Genomic DNA, 20,924 nt, shown 5'->3' with positions numbered 1-20,924 from the left:
ACAGTGGTTTAGGTTTACTCAACTCACTGACGTCAGTCTTGTCTCTTGTCTTGTCTTCTGCCTTCTGCTTCTGCTGTCGGTTCGTTCTGTTTCTGTTTTCTGCTGTTGTTTGTTTGTTGATCCTCTCTTCTCTTGTAAATGTGACGTGGACTCATAATCAACTATCGTATAGTCCCCGAATCAAATTAAAATTTTGCCTATTTATGAAATGAGTTCTTTTTTAACGCTGCAGAAGATGTCAGAAAGAAGTTGAAATTATTTTATATATTTCATAAAACTCTGTAACTTAGTAAGTAGCCCATATGACATTAACCATATTATTTTAAAACTAGTTTAGCCTCTAACCGGTAGTTTCAGGTTTAAAAACTTAAACAAATACCCCCGCCGCAGCAAACCTGCAGACTTAGCGAATTTCCATCTGCCTGATTGGATTTTAACTAAAATGTCTCCTTAAAAATATCACATTTATTCCCTATTGTGATGGTTGTGATCAACCTATGAATCTCACACATGCTTTAAATTGTAAAAAAGGAGGATTGATCAAACATATGCATGATCAACATCGTGACCACTGTGCTGCGATAGCAAATATGGCCTGGAAAGGGGTTGAAGTCGAGCCTATTATGGAGAAGCTGACCCTGCAAACAATGTGCCTGCTTTAAAAGCTGATTTTAAAGTTAATGGTATTTGGGAGGCTGAGAGAGTAGCGTTTTTTGATAATCGCATTGTTAATGCTGACGCTCCCTCTTACGCCAACCAAGAATGGGGAACAATATCTCGAAACCATACTGTTCAGAAACACAATAAATATGACAAAGCAGCCGAAGACATCAGAGGAAGCTTCACACCATTAATATGTTCCACGGAAGGAGTCCCCCACAAAGAATATGAAGCGTTTCAGAGGAGAACAAGCGAAGCCCTGGCTGCAAATTATCGGATGGTTGAGGATCCAAAGCCAGCTCTCCATCATTCGAGCGGTTTCGCTTAGGCTACGGGGAACTAGACGGAAAATTCGAAGTATTCAATTTGAAGATGGTGCCGCAATTCCCCCATTGCTCTATTGAGCTTTCATTTTATTTTTTAAACATTTATATTTGATTGAAAATCATAGTCATATGTAGAATTGTTTGAAATGTATAAATAAAGTTTTGTTGTTTGTGGTTTTATTCCCTATTTAAACAGAATTAATTTAATGAGTACTTAGGTTTGCTGCAACAGGGAGGGTAAAACAGTTTTTTTTATGTAAAAAGGTACTGTGGTTTGGTAATAAATTAATGTATTTTCCAAATTTGATCAAAATATGTTCATAAACAAGCAAACTACAACAGTTGACTTATTCTCCATAAGAATAACATGGGAATTTTAAAATTACAATTTTTTTGAATTTTCTCCGTAACAATTAGGCGCATAATAACGCTTCAATATACTAAATTATTTGTTTTTTTAAGCTCTACAAAATGGTTTAAAAAAAATGGTGAAATTTTGTGTTTTTAGGGTCAAAAATGGGAAAAACTTATTTTTACCCCATAAAACCCCCATAAACCCCCGTTCCCATAGTCCGATCATGCTGGTTCGCGTACTCATTCAAGTTTATCCCGCCTTACACCTTCAAACCAAATTTTATCAAAATCAGACATAAATTACCCAAGTTATCGTGCGGATGGACACACACACACACATATATATATATATATATATATATATATCTATATATAGATATATAAAAATTTGAACGAATGGTGTTTTTGGCCTCTGGGGACATCAAAATGAAAAAGTAAATCGGTCCCGGGCTTAGGTCTTACCATGAGACCTACGGTAATAGCTACTTCCCTATAGGGAAATTCGCTAAAAGCAGAATAATTCGGCTTATAAATAAATAGTAAATCCATATGCAGAACTATTCGTTCACCCAGTTATCTGAGTTGGGTACAAACTCTTAGGTAGGCCAGGTAAACTTAGGTACCGGTACCATTTAAATAAATTTATGTCAAAAAAGATCCGCGAATTAATAGGCATTAATTGAATTGGCATTGCTTTATAGTGATTTTCCCATATAGTAAATTTAGCTCCTACCATAGGTCCTATGGTAAAGCCTACACTAGACCTGAGACGGATTTACTTTTTTGTTTTGTTGTCCCTAGAAGGCCAAAACACCATCACTGGTCAAATCCATAGGCTAAGCTATGAGAGTGCACGATAACTCGAGTAAAAATCATTCAGTTTTGACTACATTCGGTACAAATCTGGATCGACCCAAAGTTATTTGAACGAGTTCGCAAATGAGCATGATCCCTCTATGGGAACAGGATTTTATGCCCATTTTATCCACAAAACTTTGTAATTTATTTCTAAACTAGCCTAACTGTTCTTGTAAAAAAAAAAAAACACAACTTAACTTAACTTAGAAAAACAAATACCGTACCGTAGTTAATGTAACAAACAAAACGTTCGACTCAGATAACCAGACTTGTAAACCTTACGCCTAACTTATGGTATTTTTTCCAAGTGCACCTTGGATATAGTTTACACACATATCATAATATAGTTTACAGAACCTAACAACTAATAACACAGTTCAGGTAAGAAACTTTTAGGTACAACGTTTGTCCGTAAATTAAGGTATCCTCAGTTGCAAAACTGTGTCAAATCCGACACACGCCTAAGTTATGTCTTAAATTGTTAGAGGCTAGAGGTATATGTGGTTATACCTCTATTCAGCTACGGTAGTAGTCTTGTCATTACAGTATAGCCAGTAGCAATTGAGGGAAAACTGATGCTCCTGCCAAGTGTGAATTAGAAACTGTAATTGGATTCGTAAAGGAAGTAAGTCAACCTCTCTTTACATGAAATGTGCATAAGTGACTTAGGAAGTTCGCAGAAGGTTGTACAAAGTTGGACGATAAGGCTGGCATTGTGTGTTCATCAGATCATCTAGACAGAGATTATGTTTGAGAAATCTATTCTTGAAGATATGCTTGTTCAAGACTACCAGGGATTACTGGTACCGGTATCCTTGGTTGTCTTACAATATCTTAATTTCTGCTCTAATTTCTGACACCGCCTCAAATAAAACTTATGAACCTCCACAGCCGAAGTACACTGTACAAAATATTGTGCAGAGTTCCTACACCTCTCATGGACATATTCTACGTTCCAACACAATTATTAGCCATTCAGGTTGGCAAATTAGTTATTGGCACCTTCAACCACAGAAATCTTATTATAGAACACAATTATTCATTCTTGAAGAGATACAACTACTTGTGATGTATTTACTTTGAATGTCAGCTACTTTTTGACATGTTGGGATACCCTACATGGTTATTGTTGAACAGACTCTTGAATAAGTAATGTGTCACAGCCTATTTAAATCCTTGTTACAGATATGCAGTTGCCCTCCTTCACTCTGATAATTTCTCTTGTGTTCTTGGCGTACATTGGACATTCCATATGGAACCTAGCAAGATTGTTCATTCCACCTCCTTGTCCTCCAGATGTACATTGTATCCAGTACTATCTGCAAGACAATCCAAAACTGCAGGTATAACTTTTATGATTAAAAAACGTTTACCAGTACTTTACTACTTTTTAAGTTAGTAATATAAAATTAACAATAGAACAATAATTGAAAAAGTTCACCTACAAAACATTCTGTTTGACAAGGCCTATGGTCAAAAGATGAAAGCTTTCTGCATGAAACATAATTTCTTTTTGGATCCATTCTTTTTAGTAGCAAAACCACAATCCAAAGAATTTAGTTTTGGGTTTTGTTGCAGATAGCGGTTTTCACTTCGCCTACCCTGAGGCCAAGCAGCGCCGGGGAAATACAGAAGGTTGCTACCATTCGTGACTTTGACTATGATGCTGCCTTTGAAAGGTAAAATTTTATTGGAAAATTGCCGTGTGTGGATTCAAAAGAGTGTGGATGTAAAACAATATTTTTAACCCATTAATCAGAATTTTTTTATGATTTCTTTCATTCATTAGAGTAAAAAAACTCTTCTCCGGTGATTCTCAGAGACAACTCACACCACATTTGGTTTTAGGTAAGATGGACTTTTGCTGTTAGGTAAAATGACAAATGTTTTAACTAAAGTACATTTTGGGAGTCAGGCGAATTCTTCCTGTTTTCAAGTGACCTAAATCCATATTTACCTAATCACCCTAGTTCACTTGAAAATGGGAGAAGTTCCTTGCCTCACAAAAAGTCAAAAAAGTTAGCATAGGAAAAGTTTATTGTACCTAAACAGGATCATATTTAAAATCTATGAGGCCCCTGGCGGCTTATACCAGAGTGGCCCATGTATTCTGATTATTTGGTGGGGCTGGAGCTTACGGGTTAGCCCACTCCTTCAACTCAATGAACTTAAACCTTTGCTTTCCACGATTCAATCGGTGATTAGATCAAGAAAGCTTAAGAGTCTACTAGCTAATAAATAATTCCATTTGATTTATTAGTAATCATACTAAATGGATCTGCGGGACAGACTAGTTTACTTCGGGTTAGGTAAAAAATCTCAACCTTGATGTCTCGGGCCAAAACAGGTTGTTTTAGAAAGTTTTGATTAAACAAATTGTAATTGTTATAATATCATGGGCTTAAACGACTTCTGCAATCATGGCAAACTCGTGAACGCAAAAAAAGGTGTTCTTGGTCATGACGAAATTGTGAGCATCTTTTACGTTCAACGCAAAATAGAAAATAGTGAACATCTTTCGTGTTCATAACAACACAAGTTACATTCTACATCTCCTGCAATCACGACAAAATAGTGAATTTCTTTGTATCCCACAACCATGGTTAAGTTGTGATTTCCAACAGAGCAATCTTTGTAGACAATCAGGAGAATAAAACAATTAGGCTACTCTATCTTTGAATCCACTAAAAGAATGTTGGTAAAATTCATTTTTCATGTGAAAAAAATTCCTTTGAAGCTCCAAGTGAAGATCTCTCAGTCCAGGGCCCTTGGCAACCGCCATTTCTGCCGTTAAGGAAATACAGACCTGTACCTAAAACTGAAATAGTTATCTTTCACAATTATGACTTTTAAAAACACAGGATTCATAACTTACCACATTTTAACACAAATTTTCACCTTGATGATTCCAGAACAATAAGTGTACCATTACCGAGACAGACTGTGAAGAACGGTACGTTATGCATGCACCTGTTTGTGCTGCCAAGATACACTACGGTACGAGAGTGGAGCGACGCAAGTCAAGCCAAGGATAAAGTCTACACCCAGGCAATGCTGTCCCACTATCAAGTGCCTTCTAGTGCTACCTACCAGCTACTTAGTGGTTAGTATCTAGGATTGTGTTAAATGACATATATAATGTAATGGCTAAGGTGTTGGATTGTTACTGGGTATTGAAATACTCACACATTCTTGGTTAATTCACTGGATTTATTACGATTAGTTTACAGTACACGAGTACACATGACAGTCACAATATAGTCATAATCAAGCATAAACGGAAGTGGTTGAATCAATCTACAATATCCAAACAGTGTTACCAACACAAGACAACAAATCACATAGCCTAGCTAAGACAAAGAATAAATATAATTAACGTATATATCACTATAATACAACATCTCCCTTTTCTTACATTTTTTTAATTTTTTTTTTTATTGATACCTAACTGGGCGTTTAATTGCTCTTCCACTCCTAGTATGGTAAACATTCGCATCATTATTGGTATTTTGATTGGGCAGGCCTACATCTAATTGAACAGGGTTAGGGATATTTACATTTTGGTTAGGCCTATCTACATTAGGTTGGATTTGGTTAGGATTTTGGTTGATAACAACATTGGGATTAGCTTCATCCTCAATTTGATCATCAAAAGATTCATCGTACACTCTTAGGCCTATATCTGTTAAGAACTGGTGTATTATAAGATTGTCTTAAGTGAACTGAATTTCTTGTCAGTACTCTACCATTTTCCTCCCTTATTAGGTAAGACCTAGGACCTGTAGCTTTACCAATAATCTGAGCTGGTTTCCAAAGATTATCTTTTTTATACACAACATTTGGACTTGTAAACTCTGGTTTTACTTTAGAATTTTTATCATAGTAAACTTTAGACTTAGCTTGTGCATTTTTTATTTTCATTTTGACATCTACTTGAACTTTTGGCTTTAAAACATTTTTACTTATGGGTATTTTAGATCTTAGTATTCTACTCATGAGAACTTGACATGGTGCTAGGCTAGTACCTTTTACCGGAGTTGACCTATAATCTAAAAGTGCTAAGTATACTTCACTTTCATTATTAGACTTCTTTAGAATGTTTTTTGCGATTTGTACGGCTCTCTCAGCCATGCCGTTTGACTTAGGGTATGTAGGGCTACTATAAACACAATCAATGTCCCATTCTTTACAAAACTGATTGAATTCAAAAGAATTAAATGGCATGTTGTCACTACAGATGTGTTTTGGGACTCCATGTTCAGAAAAAATTGACTTAAGCTTCAATATGACCAGGGCCGGACTTAGGACTTCAGGGGCCCCGGGCAAATTTTCCAATGGGGCCCTAGGATTTCAGTTTGGGGGGGGGGTCCTCTGGGGGGATTGGGGGGTATGGAAAAATTTCTAAATTTAGGCTTCAAATAGAGCAATTTAAGGCCAAATAAGCAATAAGTTCTATATCAAAAATCGTTTTTAAAATATAACTATTTTAACATATTTTTATATACAGCATCTTTTAATTTTATACACAAAAAATAAAAATGTTTGAAACCTAATCTCTTGCATTCACTATTTAAACAAACTCTGACCAAATGTTTCAATTGCTTTGTAGTACCAGTGACGGCATATTTTGGTATAGTAGCATGGTAGGCTACCATAATATATTTGGATTAGAAGTATTGATATATTTTTGTTTATTACGTATTTAAATTATCGATTATTGCCGTCTATTTGTATGATTTTTCAATATTACTACAATATAGGTGTGATTATTTTATTTTCATAATGGTTTTGGTATCTATGGCATTCTCGTTTTTATAATATGTTAAAGTCCTAGCATGAAAAGTACCATTGAGGACTTTCAAGTTTGAGTTTTTTATTTACGAGCAAAATCTTGCAATGTCTAATAAACACTCACAAGCTAACTATTTATATGAGTAACTGAAAGATGTTTAAATGGATCCAATATCGATTAATACAACATAGCATTGAATACAACATTACTCACTTCAGCTTTGTTTTTGTACTGTTAGTTTGCAGAATTACAATAAAATAACACAAAAGTAAGACAATTTCAACCAACTTGACGTGACCACTAGTCTCAAAGGACAAACTATGGGAGTAAAGTGATTTTGTTTTGGATAGGCGATAAGGCATTTTATGTGTGTGTATGCGCGTGCGTGAGACAGACAGGACTAGACAGGATCCCTTATCAGCTCATTATCATTTATTTTTTCAGCTGCTTCTGCTTATCGCTTGTTTACGATTTCAGTTGACAACGCTCACCCGCTCCCAATAAATGTAATGTTTTGTTAACATCAGACGACTCTAGTTGTTTTAAAGTGCCTATATAGATTTTAAAAATCTTACTGGCGCTGTATGATTTTGACTCCAAAGACTAAATTGGAGATCAAAATTTCGACGCATAACTTAATTAATTACTATTTTACAAAACCTTTAAATTGAACGGATAATATACTTCTACCCCTTAAAATCCTGATTGGTACTAAGAGGTAAAAGAAAAGAATAACATTTAATAAAACATATACGGAGCAATGTTTTTATTTTTAAAAATATTTGAACTCCAGTGAATCTCCTTTTAAAACACAACATAATTTTACAAGTTACGTTCTACTTTGGGACAAGAGTTTTCATATTTATTGTATTTTTGCCCCAAGCGCGGGGCCCCCTTCAACTCATTCGCCACGGCCGTTCGTTCGGGCGAGCGGCTTCATTGAAACTGAAACTTGTCCGTCACAGCCTAGCACATACTGTATGCTCGTGTAAACCAGTCCTAAGCGTGGGGCCCAGTGTAACTCTGAGGAAAAGTCCCTTAAGTTCAAGAATTTTGTTCCTAGCAATGCCTTAAAATGCACCTAACAATAACCTTAAATATAGTATAACGAAAATAAAATAAAGCTGTTACAAAATAAGGCCATTTGGTAAGTGTCTGATCAATTTTCGAGGTTATTAATAAAAACTAATGAGCAAGGGGGCGCTTAAGGGGGCCCCTGTCGGGGCCCCCCTGGCCCGGGGGCCTCGGGCGTTCGCCCCCTCCGCCCATAGGTAAGTCCGGCCCTGAATATGACTTCACTAGCTTGCTTATTTCTCAGTGATTTGAGCTCTAACCATTTTGAATAATAATCGATAAGAACAATGTAAGGTTTACCCTTAAAATCCAATAGATCCACTGCAACCTTCTCAAAAGGCAAATCAGGTACTGAATGTGGAATCATAGGTTCCTTGATGTTGTTAGGCCTAAAACGCTCACACACAGTACATTTACTAACGATATGCTCAATATCGCGACTAATGTTTGGCCAATAAACTGTCATTCTGGCTTTAAGTTGAGTTTTTCAATACCCATATGTGACTCGTGAAGAAGATTTAAAATCTTACTTCTCAAAGAATTAGGGACAACAATTCTATGATCTAAAAACAATAACCCGTCATCACATGTTAACCTGTCTCTTAACTGGAAATAAAATTTCACATGACTTGGGATAGTATGCCTATCATCTGGCCAACTGTCTTGAACATACTTAACTACACAATTGAGGGTCTCGTCATTTTTTGTTGCACCGCGAATTTCAGATTTTCTAGTTTCTGAAACTTGTGCATGTTTGCTCAAAGAATGAACAACTTCTAGCAGTTCAGGATCATCATATACTTTGTCTTTTAAAAATGACCTTGAAAGACAATCAGCGACATACATTTCTTTACCTGGTACATATTTTACACAGGTCGTACTTTACTAACTTAAGACGCATTCTTTGAAGCCTAGCGTTATGAATATTTGCAATATTTTTATTCATTATTGACACTAAAGGCTTATGATCAGTTTGAACTTCTACATTTGACCTACCATACACAAAATGATGATATTTTTTAACAGATTCACAGATTGCTAACATTTCCTTTTCTGTTTGTGAATAGCCTACTTGAGTATCTGTTAAGCTTTTCGATCCATACATTACAGGATGACCATTTTGAAATAGAGAAAAACCCATTCCGTGTTTAGAGCTATCACACTGTAATACTATCGGCTTACTATCATCAGAGTGAGCAAGTACTGGTGAATTAATGATTAACTCCTTCAGTTTAGCTAACGCTTCCTCGTGTTTAGGCATCCACAAAAACGCTATATCTTTTCATATCAGTTCTCTCAATGGACTAGTAATTTCTGCCATATTTGGAATAAAACTTCTCATAAAATTGAACATTCCCATCAACCGTTGCAATTATTTTTTACTTTTAGGGCTTTCAAGGCCTATGATTGCTCTAATACGGTCCGGGTCTGGTACACGACCTTCTCGAGAAAATACTTCACCGAAGTATTTCACACTTTGGACTTTGTATTGAAACTTTGCTTGGTTAAACTTAACATTACATTCCCTAGCCTTTTGAATGACTTTCTTAAGAATAATATCATGTTCTTTTTTGTCTACACCAGCAATTAAGATATCGTCAAAATAAATTACAACTCCTTCAATGCTACCAAAAATTTGTTCTGTGAACTTTTGAAATATTTCTGGAGAAATATTTAACCCAAAAGGCAAACGTAGGAACTTAAATGTTCCAAAAGGGGTACTGAATGCACAATGTTCAGAAGATTCCTCATCAAGTACAATATTATAAAAGCCATCTCTGAGATCCAAAAGAGAAGATACACATTTATTAGTAAGTTTGTGTGAGATGTCTTGCATAGACGGAATCAAATGTGGCATTCGTTTAGTAGCTTGATTTAGATCAGTAGGATCTATACATAACCTAACGCTGCCGTTTGGTTTTTCAACAACTACAAGGTTACTAACAAAGCTTGTCGGATTATCTACTTTACAGATTATACCTTGACTTTCAAGTTTAACAAGAGCATCTTTAACTTTAGGTTGTACTGATAAAGGTATTCTACGAGGCGGCTTGACCGTAACCTTACAATTAGGGTCAACGTCAAAATGACATTTGTCTTTAAATTTACCTATTCCTTCAAACACATCAATGTTTGACTCAATGAACTTTTGTTTTTCAACGCTTATTACATTATTAATATTACTATCTTAGTCAGTAACAAAGCTACACAGGTCATCACACACCATTCTACACTCATCCTTCACTCATATTTGGGTTAAAAAACGCACCTATGTGGCGTCCGCATCTCAATAATTGATTGATTGGTTGACACTTTGTCAATTCTTTGAATGAGGTTGAACCTTTTGCAACTCTCAAGGCCTAATATGCCTACATCATTTTTAGTTTTGGTAACTACAAACTCGACAACTTCTGAACTACTTCTAGATATAGGCCTACAATTCAATTTTATTACCCCCATTGATTCTATTTTAGAACCACCATAGGCTTCAAGAGCTACTTTGGTTCGCTCTAGCCTTATTGAACCATCATTTTGTTTTAACTTCTCATACAATTCAATGGGGCATGTATTTACTTCTGCGCCAGAGTCTAACTTGAACATAACTTTTTCCTGATCATTTAGGACCATAACTTCATACCATTGGTTATTTTTAGGTACTGGCAAGTTTTGAATTGAATTCAAGAAAAGACAATCACTTTCAACACTAGAACCAAGGTCTACTTCATCACATTTAACACTAGCATTAAGGCCTACTTCATTTACAATTTTACTCGAACCCACATGTGGCTTATCATGATTAGCAACTTGAATAGGCTTACGCTTTAAGTTACACCCTATTTGTTGCAACCAAATAAAAAAAATAAAAATTTGGAAGATTTTTATGTCATCTCAAATGAAGAACTGATACTTGCTTACTTTGCAAAAAAGACAGCATAGAAGGTTGGTTAGCTTGAAGATGACTAATAATGACACCAAGATAAGTGCGACCAAGAACAGTAGTAAAAGAAAACTTATTTTGCCTTATCCTATGTAGGCTATATTTGATCATAAAGGAAGTGGTAGTGCACTTTTATCTACTGTCCTGCCTATATATTTAGATATTAATACATATGACTAAGGCCGTTTGTTATGCGTACTATCAACTTTTCTCATAAGAGTAACCATCCACAGGGGGTGTAGAGAAAAAACAGCTGAGGCCAGTGACTCACATCAAGAGCAGTATTGGGTTTAACATTCTGACTGGAATCACTGCTTTGCCTCAGATAGGTATACCTGCAGAGCTTCAACATCATTTGAGGTACCGGTAAATAGTATGAATATCAACATATTTTGAGGTTAATAGTATAAATTAATGTCAACATTAATTGTTTGAGGCAAATAGTATAAATGTCAACATCATTTGAGGTAAATAGTATGAATGTAAAAATCATTTGAGGTATATAGTATGAATTTCAGCATCATTTTATGTAAACAGTATGATTGACAAATGTCAACATAATTTGAGGTAAATAATATTAATGTCAACTTAGTTTTAAGAAGTATTTTTTTTTTAAATATTGGAAAACATATTTTGGGAGAATTTTAATAACTAGAACCCTACCTTAAAATGTTTACCAAGTTTCGTAACTAAACGACCAAAGGGCTTTGAGTTATTAAGTTACGTAGGCTATTTTTACAAAATTACAAAATGGAAATAAAAAAAAATTTTACTGGACATTTTTTACTTATTTTGGTACCGTAGGTTTATAACCTGGTTCAGTAGAATCCGCTATTTTTGTGCCACCCTGCACACCTATAAACACGCTAATAAACAGGCCTCTAACTATTGATAGGCTACGTAAACAACATAAAGCGTAAATAATTCATGATGGTTTGCTAAAAAAATGTTTCACTCATATGTGTTAAAACTTACATAGCATGAACTAACATTTCGGAATCCAGACATAAAACCCAAAACTTTTATACAGTACAGTTACGGTAAGACATCAATTAACATGTTATTCTTATGGAGAAGTTAACTGTTATAGTTTGCTTGTTTATGGATATATTTTGATCAAACTTGGTAAATTTATTTAATTTATACTAAGCTAATAATATTTAGCTTAAACACATTTTTTACCCTCCCTGTAGCAGCATTCCTAGGTACTTTTTAAACCTAATGTTTTTAAAATAGACTTGAGGACCCATGCTGCTCCGCAGCGCTAAAACGAATATAATATCCGAGAAATAATCAAATTTATGATTTTTCAATTGATAATGTAAACTCTTACCTTAGCAATCCTTATTGTGGCTGTCCGATATTAATTTCGGACCCTTTAGGTCCATCTTCAGTCGGAAGTTTAGGGAGACCAAATACTTATTAAGGTCCACCCAATGGGTTTTGTAGAAATGTTGACATTTAACACGATACACATTACAGTTGACATAATATAAATAATATACAGAGGTTAGGGATAAACACCATGGTTTTATAAATGTGGGATAACCTCACTTCAGTCAGGGAACACGTTTCCTAAAGGTTCAACAGTTCTGATTTACAGGTTGTCAGAAGAAGGAGGTTTTTTGCCCATCATTCAGATTGATATTCTAAATGACCGATTGCGAAACCTTGTGGAAATACCAGAAAACTCAACAGTTGACATTAAGTTCTATTACGCTCCGATTTCAATAGGAAAATTAAGGTAAGCTTAGGAATTTTCATCACAAGGTTAAGTGATATTGAGACACACCTTAAGAATTAGGTTGATTGCATTAGGTTTGGCATCTAAACATGTAAAGTGTATAAAGGGAATATAAAGGAAAACACAAGACACATTGGAAAAGTCCAATTTAATAATAGTAACCTAAAGGGAAGTTAAAAAATAGTACTGGTACTTATTTTGCTATAATTTTACACTTTTAAACAATTTATTTAGTCCTGATTTATATTGTAACTGAACATACTCTTAACTATTATTTAAGCACTAAGCAGTTTAAAATTTGAATAGATATGGAGACTACACCATTGCCTCTTTGGTGCCAAGACTGTCTGTTAGTCAGGCTAGTTCCTACAACAAAGGCTCTTAGAGTTTTGTTTCTCTTTGGATTGATTGGCTGAAAACATGAAGTAGTCAATATCACTCTTACGATTGTTGTCTTTTCGGTTGTAAAGGTTAGTTCTACATCTGAAAGAAGCGTTCCAAATGCTAAAGACCCTGGGGTTCGCTGACAAAGACATGGACGAACTAAAAGGCATCTTTGCAGACACAAATATCTATTTGCTGTGTGGAACTGTGTTCATCTCATCTGTCCATGTAAGCTCAAGTCTAAACCAAAATATTTGCGTCAGTTTTTGATAGTAACGTTATACACTTTACTTACTTATATATATACCTTTTAAAAGGAAAGAGGAGTACTCTTGTAGAATATGTGAAGAGATTCTGAGATCCTCTCTTTTAATTTTTCAGAGTGTTATTTCTTTTAGAGTAGAACCTCTTTAATCCGAACGTCCTAATCCGAACGCCTCATTGTTGTACTCTATATACAGAACAGTACTTCTTTATTGTACAGTATTTATTGATATAAGCACCATAAATGTTTCTACTGTAATGTACAGTACTGTTTATTCACTATGTTTACTACTGTATTAAATAAACACTGTAGGTTACTTTATAAAGCATTTTTCACTTTTCCCGTAACAATTACGATCCATTTTAGCCACGTTCAGCCATTGTCATGCAAAAACCACAATATATTATGTAATCCGAACTATTCAATAGTCTGAACTACCCCTAGTCCCAATTAGTTCGGATTAAAGAGATTCTACTGTATTTATTTTCGTTGTGATACACACATAAAGATACATTAATTTTAAGACTTCAATTTTAACTGTGACTGTGAGGCGAATGTTCATTTATTTTAAAACAAAAAGGAAATGGTGTAATGGCCTTACAAGTATAAATATCTTATCAGAATTTGGAAAAGGGAAAAATAGGTAGGTTAGATTAGATAAGTAAATGTAGTAGTTAAGGAAATTTAGATGAGTTTACTTGAAAACCGGAGGAATTCCCTTACCTCACGAAACTCAGTGTAGGAAAAGCTTATCAAATTAAACTTATTATAATAGTTATCCTTTGCAATAATGAAGTTTAAAATCAGAATTCTAAGCTAGTTTCGGAAAGAAAAATATTATCAGTTACATAGTGTGTTGCTGTGAAATGCCATTTTCATTCTTATACACCGTTTTAATGATACCAAATGTAGAGACAAAATTATTTTAACATTATGTTTGCATATTTTATGTCACCTTCAAGTATCATAAAAGAGGAAATATAACTTAGTTGTTGCATGCTCTATGATAGGCTCATTCAGCTGTGTTATATCCAATGCTGCAGTGCTGTGTTATATGTGCTTTACACTCACAACAATGTTGACTGATTCAGAAGTTCAGCAGTAATCCATTGCAACAGTATTAAATAACAATGTTCATATCCCCCACCCTCGGAAAATGAGTTTGATGTCCCTGGAAGAAAATTGTTTTTAAGAAAAGCTTGTATCGTACTTTTAGACGTTAACTGTAAGGATCATGAGGTTCTAAGTTTGCAAAAGGGAATATTTTTTCATTTAATTTTATATTGCAATTTATACATCTTTTAGCTAGAAAATGCATTTGTATTTGTAGCTCCTGTTTGACTTCTTGGCGCTAAAGAACGACGTGAATTTCTGGCGAACGAGAAAGACATTGGCAGGCCTGTCGGGGAGGACGATAATGTGGAGAGCCTTCAGTCAGTTTGTCGTATTTCTGTACTTAATGGATGAAGAAACATCTCTGCTAGTTTTGATACCTTCGGGAATTTCTACTCTAATAGAGGTAACTACATTTATTATATTCTCAATCATCCAAGTCAAATAAAAGTCAGTTTATTTTTAGTACACCATTTCATAACTGTTTATTTACTATTATTTTAACAGTATTAAAACATGTGATATTTAATCTTCACAAATAAGTTATAGCAGAAAAGATTTATCAATGAACGTGACATATATTTGAAATTAGTCATTAACAACATTGTACATTAGGATCTTTAGGTAGTAAGATAAATAGGTTTAGTGTACATTATTTTACTTGTAATTATTTTAAGAACAAAAATACCACTGAAAGTGGAACTTGCTGATTTAAATCTTCAAGATCCGAAGATTTACAAAGTAGACACAAGAGTATGGTACACTGAAAATTTACTTTAAAACTATCCGTGCTGCAAGTATAACTCAACAAAAATAGCTGATAGCTATACCTGACATATGCTGCACTCTGGAAGTCAAATTTAAAATTCAATATTAAGGAGCATTAGGCTTTGGTCCCTGAGGTCCTGGGTTGAAATCCTGCTAATCACCAAAGGGTTTTGGTTTTATCCATGTGATAAAGCCTTGACCCTCTAGGACTAGCCTGAAGTAATGCATACACTGATTCCAGGCCCTAGCACCCTAGGGTGTGAAGGTGGGACATAATAAATAGCTATTTGTGTATTTAGAGCGCAAAGTATGTCATTGCTGCTCGAGAACTGTAGAAAGAACTGCTGTAGATGCTTTAGCCGAGTGCAGCCATATGTTTCAAGACCAGCAATGGCTGTTTATGCTTGTAATAAGCCTACACACAATATTTTTTCAACCACCAAAATTAACATAATACTCAGATTAACTTTTTAGTTTCATATAAATTATTTTAATTATGTTTTTTGCCCCTTTCTCAACATTTAAAGTCAAATTAGATACTTGAAATCTAATGTGACTCTCAATGTTGAGAAAGGGGCCAGTGGCCTAGAAATATTCATTGTTTTGAAGTGGGATGCCTACTTTTCTAAAGGTAAGCCTGTTTAGTGTTTATCCTATCCTTTGTCTCCTTAAAACACATTTTGGGTAGATTGGTTAAAAGTTTGAGTTTGACAAGACGGGTGGTTTCTATTTCACCTCAAATTAGGCAATTCGCCACTTCTCCGATTATCAATTCTTTAAGACAGTAATACACACTTGGGTGCATATTTTAAGCTGAATATGAATGCAAGGTAGGATTGTAGGATGGAGTGAGATGATCTATGTATTTTGTTACTGACTAATTTCACACATTTAAAACTTACTGACTCTTTGATTTTAAAAGCCCAACGATGAAGGACAGGTGGGACCAGTTTAAAACCATCCAAAAGCTACTCACTTTTCTCAGATTGAACCAGTATACTTTTGATTACTATGTAAGCACTTAAACCTGAGTGGCTATGCTAACTGAGAGTCTGCTTAAGATTTGTTTATAAATAACTACAGTATGATTTTTGTGTACATAGGATTAGGTGTATTTAAATCACCAATTTATCCATGGAGCGCTAAGTGTTAAGGAACCTATTTATTTCAGATCTGGAAGGTGCAGAAGGTTGTTCCTGTGGACTGGAGACGGTTCAAGTTAAAACCTCAAAAACTAACGAAGGCTGAAAGAGACACTAGGGACTTTGACGCTGAGAGTATGAAGTATCTCTCCTACGTCTTGTATCCCCTGTGTATCGGGGCTGCTGTGTACTCGCTGGTCTACGAGTCACATAGGAGGTAATGAGAAATACCTTGTCCTTCTCCGAACGTTCCATTCGTATATGTCTTCTCTCACTAATAGTCTTTTTTGGGTTCAGCTGTATTAGCTCTATAATGTTAATTCAGATAGTTAGCTGGTCTAGGGTTAGAGCGCCAGACTTTGGTCCCTATAGTCTCAGGTTCAAATTAAGCCAATCCCCAAATGAGTTTATATAAGTGATAATGCCGCAACCCTGTGGTCCTAGCCTGAAATGATGTGCAAAATGGTGTAGGATGCTAGAACCTAGGATGTGAAGTTGGGACATAAGAACAAATGTTAAGGCCTACATTATATTTACAAATTTGACAGCAGTTCCGAAAGTACCTTACAAGTGTAGCGTTACATGCTTTGGCAGTGTGTCATTTTAAAACACACATGTCCAGGGAATCCATACCATCTGCTTCAGTAGCACACACCACATAGATTATTATTGGAGCACACACCACATAGATTGAACACAAACATGTACAGCATAATGTTGAATATTTTTTATCTGATTAACCTTTTGCGGGGAATTACAATTCTCCTTCAGCAAGGACAGACCCTGTGAATGTAGCCTTTTTTGTATGTTTCAGTTGGTATTCGTGGTGCATTCATAGTTTAGTGAACGGAGTCTATGCTTTTGGGTTCCTATTTATGTTGCCTCAGTTGTTTATCAACTATCGGCTCAAATCTGTGGCTCATCTTCCGTGGAGATCTTTCATGTATAAGGTAAGTTCTGTCTCATCTTAGTGGTCTAGTCAAAGTTTATTTTAAGATGTATTGTAAGAAATCTAATTGATTCTGATTATGTTCTAAATAAATTTAAGATCTGAATGAATCACATTTTGAACTTTTTAGCAGAAGTATGGGGAGTATCCATTTTTGTTTTGAGGTTGTGTTAATTTCAACCTTTCGGTCTCAACCCAAAATTGGGATGCTTTGGAAAAATTTTATTACAAAAAATATTAATTCTTTCAATTTTAGTCTCTATGTCTGTTGCATCGTCATAGGCTTGTATTTATATTTCTCCTTTGCTTGTTTAGGCGTTCAACACCTTCATTGATGATGTTTTTGCCTTCATAATAACAATGCCAACGGCACATAGACTGGCTTGCTTCAGAGATGACGTAGTCTTCCTGGTATATCTCTATCAGAGGTGGTAAGTTGCTTCCAATGTCGTTTGCACCTATGTATAGGCTAATTACTTTTACTAAACATATGCATTTCTTAATAAACATCCAATTACAAATGCACTGGTGATTGTCATAATCCAGTATTAGTACTAGTTAGTTAAGGTTTATCATTTACATTCATTGAAGTAGCGACACACTCCGAGGAGTGTAATTTAAGTTGAAGATGAATGAACAAAGAGTCTAGTGAGGTTATCTGTGTAGCTTTGTTACCAAGTTTAGCTGTTACTTCAGGATTCTTTATTAAAAGTCCAGGGATCGACTGTCTGAAAAGTTGGAATTGTAAGGCAATGTGTTTTATGAATTATGCAGAAATTGTAGATGGATACAGTAGAAAATTTGTTTTGTTTGGAAAAATGTCCTACTATTTATGGCTTGACTATCAGAAAAAAAGAAAGTAGGTTATCAACACTCAATAGCTTGTGATATTGTTTCTTAGCGTAAAAAATGCATTATAGCAAAGCCTACTCACGTTTAACTGCCGATATGCAATAAATATATTTTACAAGCCTGTGTTTTGCTGGTCATGGTAGTTGGTTTGGGTGTATTTTGGTAACTTTACTCCAGTTTGAGAGCTTAAACCATTTACCATCCTTCAAAATTACTATGATTCTAGTCTAGTCTTAGAGTTTTTAGTAGACTCGTCAAAATCCACAAGACTGCTGCCTTCAGATTCATGTAATACCAAGCTTAATGAAGCCAGTAGGAGAAAGGAATTGAACACAATAAAGAAGATTGCGCAGGCTAAGGGATTTCAAGCTATAACAATAGAAGAAATCGCCAAAAAGACGAGACAAAAATCGAGAGCCAGAAAAGGTTACACAACAGAACAACTTTGGAAGAAATAAAAGTAGAAAACTCCAGGTAAATGTTACATTTATTTTAAACAGGAGCCAGGGACATAGCTGATCGCTAACAAGTTCAAGAATATGGAGTATCAATGGCCTTCAGAACTCAAAAAACCTTGAGTAAATATTGCATCCACATATAGAAGATTGTAACAAATTTGACCGCTTCAGGCATCTATAAATAGTTGTAAGGTTTGTGATCATTTTTACTCTGGACAAACTGTAAACTTTATTAAACGTTTCAAAAACCATGTCTCTGCTTGGAAAAACAACAAACCGGAAAGATCAAATGTCGCACAACACTTGTTACAAAATGGCCACTCATTAGGGAAAATGGAAGACAATGTATGTATTTTGAAGGAATTGTAAGAAAGGAAATATGATGAATGCTTGGGAAGAATGTATATTTATAAGGAAAAATGTAAAATAGAAATAAGCTAATCAATGAACAAGTGAATTTTGACTCCAGTTGTACCTATAAAAACTTACTGGCCGGTACTTCCGGTAGCCAATAGTATATAAAGGACACAATTTTGATTCTTGTCATTCGCCTATGGGTCTGATGATGATTGGAGTGTCAAATCGAAATCGATCACCACTTACCATCTTTCATATGTATTTACCATCTTGTGAGTCAACAGTAAAAGTGTAAATATATCATTACTAGTGTTATTAGACGTATATATTTTTGGTTTTTTCAGGTAATTTAATAATCAATCAATTTAATCAATTTAATAATAAGGTAATTATTTAATAACACGTACGATGCTGATCCAAGAAGTTATTCAATGCTTAGTACCGTTGAGTCTAGGATCACGCATAATTGACTATCAGGCCGTAATCTTTTGTGTTCATTTAAATTAGAAATAACATTTACAATAGAATAAAATCTTACAGCTATTTTATTTATTTTTATCCGAGGGGACCGATTCAGTCTGGAAACGGTTTTGGGGCCAAGCTTGGGGCCCATTTATGTTAGAGGTGTGCGAGCGGCTTAAATTTCAAGCCAAAGCCAACCTTTATTTTTGCTATCGCAGAAACGTCTGCAAAGATACAAGATTGAAAATTGGTGATTTTGCCCAATTGTGGGTAATAATATTGGTTTTGCCACGATGGTAGGAGACGATGACAACGTCTCTGGAGGCTGTTCATGAAGTGCTGTGACTGTGAAGTACACAAATATTTTTTGAGATCTTGAAAGATGTTCTTAATTCCCCGAGACTGCAGAAGACGACGGACCCCAATTTGCCGTAACCATGGAAGGCATTCACGATATTGCTGCTGTGATCGAAGATGTTAACAAATGTTTATTATATCACGATTGCAGGAGGTAATGTACAATCTTCTATGAGCCGGTTGTACTATTACAATAAATGCCAAATAAATATTAAAAATCGATACATTCTAAAGAAATCCTTTTTTGGCCTGAGTTCTGAAGGCCAATATTTTAAACCCAACCTGAAGTAAAAAGTCTGACTCGCAGACTCCTGTCCTTCATTCACCTTTGCCTCAAAATACACACTTTTATGTTTTGGCACTGTATAAATCCAATTTAGGCCTGCGTCTTTCCGAAGTTGATGACAACATGAGGTGGCATTTCGGTAGAGAGAGTCCCACACACTTGGAAATGTTTTTGTTCTTTCATGACAGTGCATTATAACTTTTCTTAAAAATTATTGAAATGATCTTTTTCTTGTAATTATTGAAAAGAATAGTTTTGGAACAAAATATGTGCAATCATTGTCAACATTATTGGATATAGCTTACGTGAGTAACTCTCATTCCAAAAATGTTATTAAATTAATGCTTGTCTTTGCCTCGTTTAGGTTGTATCCAGTTGACAAATCCAGGATGGATGAAGCTGCAATCTCTGTCGGTGAAATGGACTCGACATCAGACGACAAGAAAACAAACTGAGCAACGATAGAAGTTCTAATTGCACTGACTGGTGATATTTTTTATAGTTTTCAATTGTTATTTATTTTACATCTAGCAAAAAAAATTAGACAAGTGTTTGCAATATTGTTTTATTGCTTCCTTGTGTCAAAACGTGTTAGTTATTTCCTCCTTCAGGTAACTTAAAATCTAGCCGTCAGAAAGAAATTCCTTAGGATTCCTGAAGAGGTAAAAAAGAGCTAATAAAAACTTGTGGATATCATATCCTCGTGCCTGGTAATTCTGCTCCAAAGGCCAATTTCCTGAAGGGCTCCGCCTTACATTCTTTCAAATTTTACAGTATTTAGGCCT

General features: G+C 35.0%; 1 protein-coding gene across 2 annotated transcripts; it reads left to right on the top strand.

Annotated features, from left to right (window-relative positions):
- The first annotated feature begins 93 nt into the window (after positions 1 to 93).
- Positions 94 to 20,693, top strand: LOC128996433 (lipid scramblase CLPTM1L-like). Of its 2 annotated transcripts, none has more exons than XM_054421759.1 (12): positions 94 to 289; positions 3,384 to 3,541; positions 3,777 to 3,877; positions 5,111 to 5,301; positions 11,236 to 11,362; positions 12,606 to 12,746; positions 13,217 to 13,358; positions 14,726 to 14,914; positions 16,448 to 16,635; positions 17,233 to 17,368; positions 17,683 to 17,798; positions 20,504 to 20,693. In XM_054421759.1, the coding sequence occupies exons 2-12, from the start codon at positions 3,386 to 3,388 to the stop codon at positions 20,592 to 20,594; spliced, it is 1,578 nt and encodes a 525-aa protein (XP_054277734.1). In that variant the 5' UTR covers positions 94 to 289; positions 3,384 to 3,385; the 3' UTR covers positions 20,595 to 20,693. The 2 variants fall into 2 exon arrangements, with proteins under 2 accessions (XP_054277734.1, XP_054277735.1); XM_054421760.1 differs by lacking the exon at positions 94 to 289 and adding an exon at positions 2,455 to 2,579.
- The last annotated feature ends 231 nt before the right edge of the window (positions 20,694 to 20,924 follow it).

Source organism: Macrosteles quadrilineatus, unplaced genomic scaffold (assembly GCF_028750875.1).
Source record: "Macrosteles quadrilineatus isolate MER2022 unplaced genomic scaffold, UCM_ALF_1.0 Scaffold_6__1_contigs__length_79288215, whole genome shotgun sequence".
NCBI classification, from domain to species: Eukaryota; Metazoa; Arthropoda; class Insecta; order Hemiptera; family Cicadellidae; genus Macrosteles; species Macrosteles quadrilineatus.
Note: the sequence above shows the minus strand (reverse complement) of the source record. Positions and strands in the feature narration are given on the sequence as shown.

Coding starts and splice junctions, on each gene's coding strand:
- LOC128996433 (XM_054421759.1), top strand. CDS start 3,386: ATGCAGTTGCCCTCCTTCACTCTGATAATTTCTCTTGTGTTCTTGGCG. Junction 5,302..11,235: donor TACCTACCAGCTACTTAGTG/GTTAGTATCTAG, acceptor AACCATCCACAG/GGGGTGTAGAGAAAAAACAG. Junction 11,363..12,605: donor GAGCTTCAACATCATTTGAG/GTACCGGTAAAT, acceptor TCTGATTTACAG/GTTGTCAGAAGAAGGAGGTT.